General features: G+C 39.7%; 1 protein-coding gene across 1 annotated transcript in view; it reads right to left on the bottom strand.

Moving 5' to 3' along the window:
* Positions 1-579: 579 nt before the first annotated feature.
* LOC120529925 (deleted in malignant brain tumors 1 protein-like) overlaps positions 580-17,062 on the bottom strand; it is a 104,339-nt gene continuing 87,856 nt past the window's right edge. Inside the window, exons 28-33 of the mRNA XM_039754133.1 lie at positions 12,283-12,363; positions 7,984-8,100; positions 7,817-7,900; positions 6,274-6,405; positions 4,725-4,856; positions 580-1,181 (exon numbers count right to left, since the gene is read on the bottom strand). Coding sequence (XP_039610067.1) covers positions 1,174-1,181; positions 4,725-4,856; positions 6,274-6,405; positions 7,817-7,900; positions 7,984-8,100; positions 12,283-12,363 — 554 coding nt within the window. The 3' untranslated portion in view covers positions 580-1,173. The remainder of the gene's footprint in view (positions 1,182-4,724; positions 4,857-6,273; positions 6,406-7,816; positions 7,901-7,983; positions 8,101-12,282; positions 12,364-17,062) is intronic.

Below are 17,062 nucleotides of genomic sequence, written 5' to 3'. Positions count from 1 at the left end.
CTCCAGCTCCCAGACGCGTTGCCACCCTTCCACCCAGCTCAGCTCGTTGTCTGGGAGTTCCCACAGTCCTTTTATACCTCCTGACCCGGAAGTGTTTCTGCCCAATAGTCCACAAGTCCTTTTCCTTCCGGGTCAGGGTAAATCGTCCCTTTCTTCAACCCGGAAGTCCGTCGCTCTTCCTGTGACGAACCTCCGGGTCACAGGGCACGAAAAAGCCCTCGGTCCTCCCTGCAGCTCCCTCCTGTGGCCCCCACGGCATCCAGCAGGGCTTTGCATAAAAACTCCAATGTCCATGATGCCCTGCTGGTCTTCTGGGGACCTCCTCGCTGCAAGGAGGGCTCCACCTGGCGGCTTGGGGGTATTGGCCGGGATAAATGGCCGGCCATCCATTACAAGTTAAATTGACAGTAGATGGCAGCATATCATCTTTTAAAATACCATTCACAGAGAAAGCTGTAGTGTTATATAATACACATAGAGATTATTTGCTAGATTTTATTAAAAAGAATGAGACATAATATTGAATAGCATTAACATTTTATTTCATATACAATGGCAAGGAAACTGCAGAATAACCATTATTTCTTAAGCTTAATTTAATAACACAATTCCTACTTAAAAAATGTCTATGCAACCTTCCTGCAAATAAAAACTAAAAGATAATAAATCAACCCTTCTTGCAGGTTCACTGCAAGGAAGAGTTGAGTATATGAAAACGTTTGTGGTGAGAAATGTCAATACCACCATAATACAGAAAATTTGTATAGAAACGCAAAATAGACATACACACATCCACACAACCACAAACACTGAATACTGTATGTTAAATGTTTATGCAGAAATAAGTGGGATACACATGGTTTAGAAAAAAATGATCAATAGTCTCTTCTGTGTCCACAAATTAGTTTTATGACATTCTTCTGTATATACTATAAAAAAAGCTACATAACAGAGGCAGAAATACAAAAATTAAGACCATCATTCATATGTTTTCTACTTAATGATTTTCAAAGTGTTTCCCAATTACAAAAAAAAATGGACTCATTAAAATAATTCATAATAATATTATCATTCAGACATTCCGTCATCAATAAAAATAAAAAGCAAAAATGCAGGTGTTGATGTTTTCTTGCATTAAAAAGAGATGCTCAAGCTCTTCATAGCTCATCTCCTTCAGTCACCTGGATGAAAAGAGTATAAGGTTTGGTGAAATGTTCTGTAGATAGAGGTCTTCTTACTATTAACTGGGACTGCCACCAAGTGTTCCGGGGAACGAAATGAGCCTCCCATGGCAGCTTCCCGGATTCAGTACCAAAGGGGCATCCCAGCCAGGCATGGGCCCTGGCCATCCGTCACACTACCTAGAATTGGCCTCACCCCAGGCAGACTGACATTGTAACCGACAATGAGGAACTAACTTCCAAAGTTCAAACAAACTCCTTTATGTCCCAAATTCTAAACAATGCACAAAAATGTTCTTCTAGGGTAAGGAACCATAAAACTATAGGATAGGAATAACAAGTACAGAGCAGAATGTTTATAAATGTGAATTTGATATAAATAGGTGATAAAAATGCTAATAAAAGGCAAAAAGGATTTACCTACAAGGTAACCTACGGCAAACAAGTCTCAATACTCAATTCAAATGCGAGTCTCCACAAAACAAGCAAAGAATTCAGAAACCAGAAAAATGAACACTTAATGTTGTGATATGGAGTGATATGTGATATGGTGTCTCTGGCATGGTGAAAAGGTGTGAGACCCCAAAAATCATCAAAAAGCAAGGTAGGACCTTCATTAGCCAGCCCAGAATAGGTTAATTCCTGACCAGTTTGTTCCCAACAACTACCTACAGGCTTCAGCCTAACCAGGCCTACAATGGGCAAACTGGTTTTCGATGTTCAAAATCGTAAAAAAGCTACAAAAAATATAAAAAATGCCATACAAGTGAGAGAACCATCAAACTCTGGCTTATAGAGATAAATCTGAAAGTAGATAACTCAAATTATTTATCACCAAATAGAAAAATAAATATAATAAATGCTCAACAAAGGCAGAAGAAAATCCTACCGCAAACAAGTCCAAATTCCACAAATCCAAAAGCAAAACTAAAGTCGCAAAAATAAGTCATAAAAACAGTAAATCCAAATTACATTGCATACATATAAAACAGATTCCAACTAAACTCAATGAACCACTGCTGAGATCCTCTTCTCTGTTTTAATATTTAGACAGAGTGAGATCTCAGAAGGAGCAATATCAGGATAGTCCCTGCCTCATTGGGGTACCATACATAGAACACAAAGGAACAGCATATAAATAACAAATAGTACACAAACCTACAGAAGTAACATAAAACATTAAAAAATAACAATTACAAATTAATAAACAAAAAAATTATACAACAAATAAATACATGTTAGGGAAAAAGACACAACACTTACAAGAGATGCACTCAGTGAAATGACAAAGAACTGATGAAGGATCCGCTCTCAGCATTCAAATTTAAAGGCTGCAGGCAGTGTACGTTCTAAAGATATGTATGTCAGATTGATCATTGTGTCTAAATTGGCCTTAAGTGGGTGAGTGTGGGTGAGTATACCCTGAGATGGACTGGTGCCTCCTCCAAGGCAAGTTCTGACTGTGTTCCTACTCACTTTAAAGAGTAACATAATGTATAGCTGGAAGTAATATTTCACACATGTATGTACTTAATTCCAGAAAATGTTGTGGATAAATGCACTGATCATGAAACTTACAGCAGCTATATGACTCACAAAAGTAGCAGCCCAATATGACTGTTAAAATGTTATCTATCTTAATATGCAACACTCTTAAGGCATTTACATTTTAACTTGATGTATTTGATTTAAAAACCACAGACTTCAAAAGGAGAAACCAAAAAGGAAATAAGCAAGAGGGAACCCAGGGAAACCAGAGCAGATGCTTGCTGCTAGTTGCTGACAGTTAAATTTGAAATCTGAAGAGGCATTCTTTTTCTTTATATGTATCACAAATAAATAACTTTTCCTTCCTGTTCACGACCAAAGAACAAAATATGTAGATTAAAGGCTTACACTAGAAATCTCATTGGTCAGAATTTAGAGGCGGGAGGAGACAACAGCAGTCCTCTGAAAAATTTAAAAACAGGAAATGAGTCGCTCACTCCAAAACAGATGTAGGAACTCAGGTGTACATGACTGTACCAGTGAAGAAGATAAATATGTATTGGTTCTTCAGTGTTGTACTCTTTTCTCCTTCTCCCAAATGATGTGTGAGGTATAATGTTCCTTTCATTTTACATCTTCCCCAGTTGAAAAGGTATTGAAATTGAATGGGTCATCCTCAGCAACAGCCTCCTGGAGAGTTCATAGAACTTCCTAAAATATGCCCTGAGCTTCCACCCCATCCCACTGTGCCATTTCCAAATCACCTCCCTCACAGGATGGCTTTGGGCAACCAACCTTTATGAAACTCATATTGATTAAAGGTTATCCCATTCTTACCTTGTTGGAATGTAAAAGCAAAACTGGAGTACTCAGAGAAAAAAGATGTGTATAAAGGGAGAACATGCAAACTCCACACTGGCAGGAAGAGTTTAACTCGAAGACTCTGAACTTGTAAAGGCAGCAGTGCTGACCACTGCACCCCTATGTTGTGGCATTACTCTAAGCTAAAATATAAATATTGAATATATAAAGACATTAACATGATCTGTACTGTTAATGAGTGTTATTAATCAGTTATTACAAGTTAAATAGAACTTAACTTGTAAACAGTTAAAGTAATTATCCAATGAAGGAAAGGTTGGCTTATACCCTACCGAGAGGAGCATTAAATGTCGACATGAGTTCTGTGTAAGAATGTGGTTTTCATTAGATGAACAGGCTTTTTTCAAACTGGTCCCTAAATATGTTGAAGTTTGTTAAATAACAATTATGGGATTAAAGTCATTTTTGTCACATGCATTGCCTTCCTTTTTAACAATACTAGGTTTTACCTGCTTTGAACTGGTAGGGACTAGTAATGCACAGAGGACACAAAAATGTATTCTCTATGAATGTGCCCTGAAAGAGATTTGCTTTAAATTTTATTTAAGTAATTAACAGAAGTGTCCGAGTCTAAGGGGTGGCAATAGGAGGGGCTTTTTACATCATATACATATGCCTGACTGCAGAAGTTATTATGGAGTGACTTAGAAACTAGACTCCAGGTGGAGATTAAAAGTTCCTCCTAGCCAGACCTCCAGTGAGTTTGAAGTCAGGAAGCGAACAGGACAAAAGTTCAAATGGCAGGTGGAAGTAAGGACAGAGAGATATGGCAAGGCGAGGAAGAAGTGCTTAAAGTGGACTGCCTACCCCTCTAACTGTAAGGCCTTGAGAAGAATTACTGTTGTTTCTTTTTGTCATTTCATGTATTATTTCCCTCACTTGTATTTTTTTATTTTAATGTATATTTTTTATATATTTTGGCCTCTCTAGCATTTATTCTGTATTCAGAAAAACCTTAAAAGCACTCCTTATTTTCTATGCCTTGTTGTATATTTCATAAATACGATTTTTTTTAACCCTACTCAACCCCAAGCAAAGTATGGATGAATGGCTAATGTCATCCTAACACCATTGAAATGACTGCACAATTTTAATAAAAATCTAAAGCTTTTAATAATAATAATAATACATTTTATTTATATAGCGCCTTTTTAGGAATATGACATTTCATACCGTTGATCTCTTTCTTATTGGCGTAGTCTTCTACATCAACATCATCATAAAATATCTCCAGCTTTAGCTGCTCCTCTGAACTTGGAGATTTGAGGAGCTCCACATCGTCATACCCCGCTGTAACCATCTCTTCTACAAAGAAACCACAAAAAAAAAATCTTCTGAAATAATCGTAGATGCAGGGAGAGTAATGATCCATTTAAATTTAAACACTTGCATAAAAGGAGAGATTATTAAAAGTGATGTTTTTTTGGCAATGGAGGCAATAACCAAACTCAATAAAAAATTCAAGATTATGGACCAGTTATCTTTTATTCTTAATGAGTTTATAATTCAGGGACAAAACCTGAAGTAAATGGTACCTATTAAGGTGGAGGAAAAAATGTAAGGGTTGATTCTTTGAGTAATTGATCCTAAACATCTACTGAGTCTAAAAACAGGATGTTCTTTAATAGTGTTAATCAGCTAAATTCGCCAAAGCAGTTTTTGCAGTGAATATGCCGTACTTGCTGTTGACCTTGTTCGTTGAATATTTTCCTAGAAATTCATAGTGTGACTGGCTTAGATGAACATGACATGTATGATGCCATGACCCTATTAGCACTCCAGCCTTTGTTTCTTAGTGCAGAATTGAGTTGTCAGCAACATAACATCACCAAAACCAAGGAACTGGTTTTTGACTTTTGCCCCATCAAAGAGCCTCTATGTCTGGTCACTATCTATGGTGTGGATATAGAGGTCGTGCTCTCCTACAAGTACATCAATGACAGGTTGGACTGGTCTCATATTACAGTGGAATTCAATAAGAAATAGCAGAGCAGTCTCTTTTTTTAGGAGACCATGTTCCTTTAATGTGGATAGTGACATCCTTCACATCTTGCAGAATTATGTGACTACCTTTGTAAAAGATATATCAGCAAAGATGACACATGATGATCCCAAATACATCACCACACATCAAGATGTTCACAAGAAATTCCTGACAAAGTGAAAAGTTTAGCATAGTTGAGTCAATGTCCTAACTGGGAATATACAACATGTTCTGAAAAGGAAGCTGAAGGGCGAGACTACTTTAAAACAAACAAAAAAATGAAAAAAAATAAATTATCAGAAGAAAAGTCTTGGTAAAGCTTCACGAAAGAAGGAACCAAGCATTGAATGACATCAAAGGTTTGCATGCATGATAAACTTACAGCATGAAAAGTTTCAGCAAGAAAACACTAACATTTATAGTACTTTAATTTTACTTTAACTAAAATTTCTTCTGCTCACCTGGAATATGGAAAAAATGTTATGATTATTAATACTATAACAATAATAATGTAATCATGTAATGCAGAAATACCAAAAGAAAATCTGAAATTTGCCATCAAACAGATATTTTTATTTCAAAGCCAAAATGCTTGTGGGTATAAAGTCAAACCAAAATTGTGAAGGTATATTTCAATTTCCAACAGGACAATTTTGGTCTAGTTGAAGCAGACATTACTAGAGTATTTACGGCCTTCCAAGTAATATTCATCACATTTAGAAAGATTTCATTTCATACCATTCTCCTCTTTATCATTGACGTAGTCCTGTGTTTCAGTGTCATCATAGTTTGTGTCCAAATCTGGTTGTTCCTTTGTCGTCTTTTTCTCAGGTATTTCGACATTTTTATACTCTGTTGTTGAAACATCATCTAAAAACAAGAACAAAGAAAGCAGTATTGTAAAATGACAATATTTGTGGTATAATATATATTAATTAATATAGTAAGCCCTGTGATGGACCAATACTATACTGTGAGGAGGTGAATTAGGACCAGAAGGATAAGCATAGTCAGATTTAACTGATCATCTGTCTGTCTCATTATTGTATGCTTACACGGTAATGAAAAAAAACTATTTTGGGTTCTGAACCCAAAACATCAAGTCAGGTAAAATGAAGGCAGAAAAATGTGTTCAGTTAGGAGCGGCAATTGGTTAGTAACTATCAAAATGGCTGATACAAAAGCCTGTAGCCACCATGGACCTTGTGGAGTTTAGTATAAGGTTATATGGCAAACATTTACACAGAAATGGATGGCTGTTATGCTTTTAAGCATAAAGTGACACATGTCAACACAAAGACATTTTTTTTGCCGACATTTAGTAGAAACAAAAAGTTTAACTACTAAACTGTGATCATGAATTGCGATTTAAAGGATTATAGGGCCGTTTTTGTCATATGTACAAAGTGCAGTTAACGTCGTACTTGCATGTGCTAATCAACACGCAACACCTTGCCAGTCTCCAGCACCGTGATTAATATCTACAACAACATTACTTTGGAATCTCCATCTTCCTTACCTGAAAAGTCTCAGAACACAGTTTATAGTATAGCCTGTTCTGATTATTAACTTTATCCTTTGTAATTTTTTATTGTTTTTCTCTTAATTAAAGATTACTTATTTTCTGTGTTGAGATTAATGAAATACATAAAAGCAAACAACATTAGCAGGCAACTGTGGCTCAGAAGTTTCCCCACATTAGGCTATGCAAGCTGTAGGCTAATCAAATATGGCAAAAAAAAAACTTTGGCATATAATCATCCTAATTTTTGAAACAAAGCTACTACCTCATACATAAATCACATAAACCACACTATGCGACTCTTCAATTCCACATGGGGGGGTAAACGTTAATATTATACAAAATTATTGTCTGTCTGTTATACCTTCATTGTTATCACTTTTTAATTTAATATTGTTCTTTATCAGTATGCTGCTGCTGGAGTATGTGAATGTCCCCTTGGGATTAATAAAGTATCTATCTGTCAATCTATCTATCTATCTATCTATCTATCTATCTATCTATCTATCTATCTATCTATCTATCTATCCATCTATCAAATCAGACTTTCAGATTCATATTACAGCGGATACTTAAGACCAGCTATTTATTCTTGTTTCTAAATGATGACTGTTTAAGCCATACATTACTTTAAAAAATAAAAACCTTTCATAAATTAAATGTTTTACCATATTTGAGATTCAGTTCCTCCACAGGTAAAGTAGTTTTATCAAATAAACTTTCTATCACCGTATGAAGAGATTAAAGGTTTATACTTACTTAAGGAATCATACTTTTCATCCAAGTTAACATTTGCCTTCTGCTCTATTTCTTCATACACAGCCTCATAGTTTTTGCCATATTCTGTGTAGAAACAACCAATTAATAAATTGAATGAATTTTTATCTCCTAAACTGTGTCTATTCCCTTTTTCTGTAAAGTCCTACCTTGTTTCTTGGCATTGGCACGTACTTTGATGAACAGGGCAGAGGACACAGCACATAAACATACACCTAAAATCAGGCAAGTCACTCCAAAGGGGAGCAGCCATTTATTCTGATCACCTAAAAAATAAGACCAGAGAATCACTTTCAGCATAGTCTTCTTCCATCACTTCTAAACTTTTATTTCATATTAAAACCTTAAAAACTAAAAATCCATCCATTCATTTTCCAACCCGCTATATCCTAACTACAGGGTCACGGGGGTCTGCTGATGAATAAGTGCCTTCTTATTGTGAAGAAATTTTTAATGATTGCATATTGCTCAAAAAAATCATTTTTTTTTTTTGTTTTTTCATTGACTTCAGTCAATGGTTTGAGAATGCAGTTATATTTGTATGTTTTTCTGTTTATATTTCAATCTTATGCTTTCTGCTCATGTTGCATTTCTCTTAATCACGTGCAATGAGTTATTTAAAATAAAATGTACCATTTCACTTTTTTCTTGTGAAGGTTGGCTTTCAAAACTCTTTTGACAACTTCAGTTGATTTAAAACCCTGCAACTAAATCTCCTCAGATGTGCAAAAGCCAGCACACAACATCTTTTCTTTACAATTCTCAGAAAGTACTTGAGACTCTTTTTCCTTTCTTTTATACAAAGTATAGGGAAAGTATTGGAATCGTCCAAAAATTAGATGTCGAGATTTTGATGACTCTTAACGTTTTAGACCTCCCTGACTTTCTTGTATGCGAAGTATAGGAAAAGTACTGGAATCCTCTAAAAATTCAATTTCAAGATTTTGATGAATCTCGACATTTTAGACCTCCCTGAGACTGAAATTACCATTTGTGGAATTATGTCTGTGTGTCTGTGTGTGAGTAAACATGATAACTTGAGTGCGCTTTCACGTAGGTCAACAAAATTTGGCATACAAGTATTAGGTACAAAATGTAGATTTCTATCAGTTTTTGGGCTATTTCCGCTAAAGGATGTGGTATACTCAATTTTATTTTTTCTATTCATGCAGCTCCAGAGTCCGATTTATTCAACTTTACTTTTATAATAATTGTTACATATATTATAAATTGGATTTGATTTGCTGTTGATGATTCTTTAATGTACATAATATAAAAATATAATCATTGTCTTGTGGTTTACTCCTCAAATATCCATCCCCATATCTGAGTATACGAGAAAGTCGAGGGGAGACCACTTCAAATTTTTTGACCTGATTTTAACACCTCCTCTTACTCAAGGTGCCCTGGGCATCAAATCTATCACCCAAACCGGTTTTACACTGACGGACCATCTCAACCTGTTGGTCCACCGATTACCTTAACTTTTAGAATGGATGACATTTGGCTTATTTTATTGGTTTTGAACAAACAAAGCATCTTAAATGCAGCTGAAAATCCATTAAAGTCAAAAATGGGTCAATCCAACCAAAGAACATGGCTCGATCGAAAACAACACTTACATTATTCTAAACGTCCAAATACATGATAATGTTTAAGCCAATAGAAAAACTTGTTTTATGTATTTAAAGAATGCCAGTTATTTTAAATAACTGTTTTTGCAATGATGCAAAATAAAACTATATTTATTTATCCTACCATATATTAATTGGGAGATGTGTAAGAAAAGTCACAAAGTTTCATTGTGAATTGTGAATTGTTTTTGCCTTTGTAAAGTTAGGGAGTTTTATTAAAAGTTTTCACATTTCTGAGTTAAAAGAGTTACTTTTTCATGATGCTTACTTACATACTGTACTGTAGGTGGTAAATAAACAAAATAATATAAATGAAGAGTCAAATCTATTAAAGTCTATGGTGGGCCAAAACTGACCCAAAAACATAGCAAAGTTAAAATTTTTCAGAAGCTGTAAAAATGATGAGATGTTTACCTTTTATAGTAATCATTGAAGAAAAGTCATAATGTTTCATCCTATATAAATAACCTTTAGAGCGCTTTCACCAATTTCATACACAACCTTGTGAAAAGCGACCCGAAGATATTGTAGGGGTTAAGCAGACTGGATGGAGGTGCACTGCCAGCAAATGGAGAGGAATTATTGTTTAAAATGCTCTTTGCTTTGTCCTCAGCTCCAGTCAGCTCTAGTTATCATTAGTTTATTATTAATCCAGTGGTTAGCCATTTATAAAACCAAATGTAGAATGTATTTTAAGGCAGTGAATGTCTTACCTTTTGACCATATAAATGATAATGATGTATTTCAACCTTCTTTAACCTATGCAATACTTCAGTAATGCAAGTAATTTAGGATTGTGGCATTCAGAGATCATTCAGAGGTTCAAAGACCTCAGTATTCATCATGTATTTGCATGTTTTGAACTATTATGATTGCTAGTTAGTTACATAATACAATCTAATTCAACATATGCCATGCACACCATAATTCAACTAAAATACATTTAATTGTTCACACATATCTCGTTTGAAATGTACCCAAGACATCATCCAACCTGTGAATGATTTCATTCAGCGCCTGTGTTGCTAAGTCACATTTCTTGAGAATGTCCTACATTTAAATTATTTTTTGTGTAAAAATATCTACATATGTCTAAGATAGCATTGATTTGAAATCATTCCTAACACCTCATCAGCAATATTTGGAGTAAGGCCAGATGGAACAGAAGAAAAAAAAAAATTGTCTATACTATACCATACCACTTGCACCAAGACTTATTTTGCTCATCTGGAAAAATTCTTATTCTCTGTTCTTCCACTACTGTCCATGATCCATGTTACTGAAATTTATTTCGTATTTAGAACAGTATTTTTTTTCCTGGGCTTTCTAGTACTAATCTGTTATTTATTGATATATTTATTCATTATTATCTAATACTTATTAGTTTCTGTGAAGTGTTGCTTTATGTGACTTATTTGACAAGCATCTATAAAGAAATTATTATAAGTGAGTTGCAGGGTTGGCCATTTCCGGTCCTGGAGAGCTGCAGTGGCTGCAGGTTTTTATTCCAACCATTTTCTTAATTAGTGACTAGTTTTTGCTACTAATTTACTTCATTTAATGTATTTGCTATTTAAAACTCAGACTCTGTAAATCAGGGGTGAGCAGTGTTGGTCCTGGAGGGCCGCAATGACTTCAGGTTTTGCGTTCCAAGCCAATTGCTTCATGAGTAATCCTTCATTGCTATTGAAGCACTTTTTGCTCAAGTTAAATGTTTCTGGTTCATTTTAGTTGTCTGGCCTGTTAGGATTTTGAACCCTTAACTGCTTATTTTAGTCTTAAACATCAGTATTCATTGTTTCAACTGCTCCCAATTAGTAATATGATGCAAATGACAAAATAACCAGCAGTTCTACATCTAGCTTGCCTCCATTACCACCCATGTGTATTCATCATTCACTGTTTGGTTTAATTAGGTCCTCGGTAGGAAACTGAAGGGAAAGTGAAGAACTGAAAATGACTCATCCATTTTAGGCTTCAGATCACTTGGATGATACATATATCATTAAAAAGGGAAAAAATCTATGATTTAAGAATGAACCGACATGGTAGAGTGATAACACTAACAAGCCATGAAATTAAATAAGATCTGTTATTGGTGAGGATTGGCTTCTTATTAATCAACTGGAAAAAAAAAACCTGCAGCCATTGTGGCTATCCAGGATCAGAGCAGGCCACCCCTGGCCTAGACACTGACCATGAGTTCTTTCCTCTAGGTAATTTGGTTTTCTATCTAATCAGAAAGACATGTTTTAAGTTATTTGGCCACTCTAACCAGCCCTTTTAAGAGTGAGCATAAGTCTACGCATGACTGTGCCCAATAATGGACTGCCACCCTAACAGGTCTTCCTGGTCTTGCATCTGATGCTGCCAGGATAGTCTCAGGAATCTATAACACTGATTAATGGGTTAGGTGATGTATTATTATTGTTGTGATTATTTTTATTATTGTTCAGACTTTGCTCATTAAAATGACACGGCTCTCAGCAAGTGTTCTGTGGATCTGGGCTCAGTTCCTGGCTCTGTCAATGTCTATGTCGGCCTGGAATGAGTGAATATAGATATGTCTGCCCTATGATAAGCTGGAGTCCCATTCAGGACTGGTTCCTGTTTTGTGCATAATGCAACCAGCAAAGTTTCCAGCACTTTACTATCCTATAATGGAAAAAAGTGGTTTGGGGTAATAGATGGTCTGGTGGAATTTTCCAAATTCCAGTTTATTTGCAAATAAGGAAAATGCTTCTATGCCAGCATGAAGTCTTCTTAGTGGCATATCATAATTTGCTAAATAAACCAATAAGAAACAGAACTCACCAGTGCACATTTCAAATTGTGCAGAAGCTGTCATGGTGGATCTTTCAGGTGAAGCTGTTGTGGGAGGTCTTTCAGTAGCAGCTTTGCAAATAAAACAGAAAAATTAAAGTTATACACATTGGCTGTTTAGAGGGTGAGATTTTTGTGTTCACAAGATATACTGGATACCCAAGCCATAAAGCGGCATTAGCCACTTTTAAATTTGAAAAAGCTGAACACCACATTGTTAGGTAAGGAGCTGTTTGCTGCCATATCACATCTGGGCCAGAAAATCAAAAATACATTGCTGCTGCACTGTATACGCCTGCTAGAATAGATTTTTTTATTTAATATATAATAATCATTTACAATCAATTACAAGTATTCTGTATATATAAAATCTCAAAAAAATTAAATGAACGCTTTAAAAACACATCAGATCTCAATGGGAAAAAGAATCATGCTGGATATCTCTACTGATATGGACTGGGTAATGTATTAGGAATGAAAGGATGGCACATCGTTTGATGGAATGAAAAGCACGAAAACCAAAGTGAAAAAATGATGCGGCAGGCTAGTCCATTTTGCTGAAATGTCATTGCAGCAACTCCAAATCGTTCTCAGTAGTTTGTATGCCCCACCCCCCTACGCTTGTATGCATGCCTGACAACATCAGCGGGGCATGCTGCTAATGAGACGGACGGATGGTGTCCTGGGGGATCTCCTCCCAGATCTGGACCAGGGAATCACTGAGCTCCTGGACAGTCTGAGATGCAACCTGGCGGCGTCAGATGGACCAAAACATAATGTCCCAGAGGTGTTCTATTGGATTTAGGTCAGGTGAGTGTGGGGGCCAGTCAATGGTATCAGTTCCTTCATCCTCCAGGAACTGCCTGCATACTCTCACCACATGAGGCCGGGCATTGTCATGCACCAGGAGGAACCCACTGCACCAGCATAGGGTCTGACAATGGGTCCAAGGATTTCATCCTGATACCTAATGGCAGTCAAGGTGCCGTTGTCTGGCCTGTAGAGAGGTCTGGATATGCCTCCCCAGACCATCACTGACCCACCACCAAACCGAATAATGTTACAGGCAGCATAATGTTCTCCACGGCTTCTCTAGACCCTTTCACATCTGTCACATATGCTCAGGGTGAACCTGCCCTCATCTGTGAAAAGCACAGGATGCCAGGGGTGGACCTGCCAGTTCTGGTATTCTATGGCAAATGCCATTCAAGCTCTGCGGTGCCGGGCAGTGAACACAGGGCCTACTAGAGGACGTCGGGCCCTCAGGTCACCGTCATGAAGTCTGTTTCTAATTGTTTGGTCACAGACATTCACACCAGTAGCCTGCTGGAGGTCATTTTGTAAGGCTCTGGCAGTGTTCCTCCTTGCCCAAAGGAGCAGATACTAGTCCTGTTGATGGGTTAAGGACCTTCTATGAGGGGCCCTGTCCAGCTCTCCTAAAGTAACTGCCTGTCTCCTTAAATCTCCTCCATGCCCTTGAGACTGTGCTGGGAAATGCAGCAAACCTTCTGGCAATGACACGTATTGATGTGCCATCCTGGAGAAGTTGGACTTCCTTTGCAACCTTTGTATGGTCCAGGTATCGCATGATGCTACCAGTAATGCAACTGACCATAGCCAAATGCAAAACTAGTGAAAAAACAATCAGAAAAGATGAGGAGGGTAAAATGTCAGTGGCCTCCCTCTGTTAAACCATTCCTGTTTTGGGGGTCGTCTCATTGTTGCCCCTCTAGTGCACCTATTGTTAATTTCATTAACACCAAAGCAGCTGAAACTGATTAACAACCATCTCTGCTACTTATCTGACCAGATCAATATCCCAGAAATTTCATTGACTTGATGCTACATTCTGATTAAAAAGTATTCCTTTAATTATTTCAGCAGTATATATTTATATAACATCCAATAACAGAATGAATTATTAGCATAACTGAAAGGAATAAATGTAACTTGAAGCTTAAACACATGATGTCACTGCCTCATCTTTGAGAAGCCACCAACATAATTTTCCAAGGTTAGAATGAGGTTAATGAGTAACAAATCCCCCTCCAGAAAGCAGGGGTAAGCTGATGGGAAAACCCATACACCACCCTCCTATGAAGGGGTGCTAAGATAAATAGGACAATCTGCACATCACCCCTCTTAATGAAGCAGTGCTCAGAATTATGGAAAAATCGACAATAGTCAAAAATTTTTACTGGTGACCTTAGTTGATTGGTAGAAATGATAAAGTTCTGCATGTTAAGAGTCAGATGACATGATGTATTAGGCAAGGTGATGGTAATTAGAAAAACATGTAAAAGCAGACCCCTCCTTGAGCCGTCACCTTATCGTGGTGGAGGGGTTTGCGTGTCCCAATGATCCTAGGAGCTATGTTGTCCGGGGCTTTATGCCTGGTAGAACCACCAAGGCAAACTGGTCCTAGGTGAGGGATGAGACAAGAACGGTTCCAAACCTCCAATGAAGAATAAAACTGTGGACGACGTTTTCCCTTGCCGGACGCTGGTCACGGGCCCCCTCTGGAGCCAGGCCTGGAGGTGGGGCTCGATGGCGGCGCCTGGTGGCGGGCCTGCACCCATGGGGCTCGGCGGGCACAGCCGAAGAGGTAACATGGGTCCTCCTCCCATGGGCTCACCACCTATGGGAGGGGCCAAGGAGGTTGGGTGCAGTGTGAGTTGGGTGGTGGCGAGGCGGGACCTTGGCGGTCTGATCCTCGGCTACAGAAACTGGCTCTTGGGACGTGGAATGTCACCTCTCTGAAGGGGAAGGAGCCTGAGCTAGTGCGCGAGGTTGAGAGGTTCGGCTAGATATAGTCGGACTCACCTCGACGCACAGCTGGGACTCTGGAACCAATCTCCTTGAGAGGGGCTGGACTCTCTACCACTCTGGAGTTTCCCCTGGTGAGAGGCGCCGAGCAGGTGTGGGCATACTTATTGCCCCGACTTGGAGCCTGTGCATTGGGGTTTACCCGGTGGGCGAGAGGGTGGCCTCCCTCCGCCTTCGGGTGGGGAAGGGTCCTGACTGTTGTTTGTGCGTATCGCCGAACAGCAGTTTGGAGTATCCACCCTTTTGGAGTCTCTGGAGGGTGCTAGAGGGCATACCTTCTGGGGATTCCCTCGTTTTGCTGGGAGACTTCAATGCTCCGTGGGCAATGACAGTGAGACCTGGAAGGCGTGATTGGGAGGAATGGCCCCGATCTGAACCCGGCGGTGTTTTGTTATTGGACTTCTGTGCTCGCCACGGATTGTCCATAACGAACACCATGTTCAAGCATAAGGGTGTTCATATGTGCACTTGGCACCAGGACACCCTAGGCCTCAGGTCGATGATCGACTTTGTGGGTGTCGTGGACTTGCGGCCATATGTCTTGGACACTTCGGGTGAGAGAGGGGCGAGCTGTCAACTGATCACCACCTGGTGGTGAGTTGGCTTCGATGGTGGGGAAGATGCCGGTCAGACCTGGTAGGCCCAAAGCGTGTTGTGAGGGTCTGCTGGGAGCGGCTGGCAGAGTCCCCTGTCAGAAGTAGCTTCAACTCCCACCTCGGCAGAACTTCAACCCGCCCCGAGGGAGGTGGGGACATTGAGTCGAATGGGCCATGTTCCGTGCCTCTATTGTTGAGGCGGCTGACCGGAGCTGTGGCCATAAGGTGGTCGGTGCCTGTCACGGCGGCAATCCCCAAACCCGTTGGTGGACACGGCGGTGAGGGATGCCGTCAAGCTGAAGAAGGAGTCCTATAGGACTTTTTGTCCTGTGGGTCTCTGGAGGCAGCTGATAGGTACCGGCAGGCCAAGCGGAATGTGGCTTGGTTGTTGCTGAGGCAAAATTCGGGCATGGGAGGAGTTTGAGAGGCCATGGAGAGCGACTTTGGACGGCCGAGGAGATTCTGGTCCACCGTCCGGCGTCTCAGGAGGGAAGCAGTGCAGTGTCAACACTGTATATGGTGGGGATGGTGGGCTGCTGACCTCGACTCCGGACGTTGTGGGTCGGTGGGGGAGTACCGAAGACCTCCTCAATCCCACTAACATGCCTTCCAATGAGGAAGCAGAGCCTGGGGACTCTGAGGTGGGCTCTCCCATCTCTGGGACTGAAGTCACCGAGGTGGTCAAAAACTCCTTGGTGGCAGGGCCCGGGGTGGATGAGATACCGGAGTTCCTTAAGGCTCTGGATGTTGTAGGACTGTCTTGGTTGACACGTCTCTGCAACATCGCATGGACATCGAGGACAGTGCCTCTGGATTGGCAGACGGGGTGGTGGTCCCCTCTTTAAAAGGGGACGGAGGGTGTGTTCCAACTATAGAGGGATCACACTCCTCAGCCTCCCTGGAAAAGTCTATTCGGGGGTTCTGGAGAGGAGGGTCCGTCGGATAGTGAACCTCGGATTCAGGAGGAACAGTGTGGTTTTAGTCCTGGTCGCGGAACAGTGGACCAGCTCTACACCCTTAGCAGGATCCTGGAGGGTGCATGGGAGTTTGCCCAACCAGTCTACATGTGTTTTGTGGACTTGGAAAAGGCATTCGACCGTGTCCCTCGGGAATCCTGTGGGGGTGCTCGGGAGTATGGGGTACGGACCCCTGATAAGAGCTGTTAGGTCCCTGTACAACCAGTGTCAGAGCTTGGTCCGCATTGCCGGCAGTAAGTCGAGCCCGTTTCCAGTGAGAGTTGGACTCCGCCAGGGCTGCCCTTTGTCACCGATTCTGTTCATAACTTTTATGGACAGAATTTCTAGAGTGCAGCCAGGGTGTTGAAGGGGTCGGTTTGGTGGACTCAGGAT

The sequence above is a fragment of the Polypterus senegalus genome, chromosome 5 (assembly GCF_016835505.1).
Source record: "Polypterus senegalus isolate Bchr_013 chromosome 5, ASM1683550v1, whole genome shotgun sequence".
NCBI lineage: Eukaryota > Metazoa > Chordata > Cladistia > Polypteriformes > Polypteridae > Polypterus > Polypterus senegalus.
This window is presented reverse-complemented; position numbering and strand designations above follow the sequence as displayed.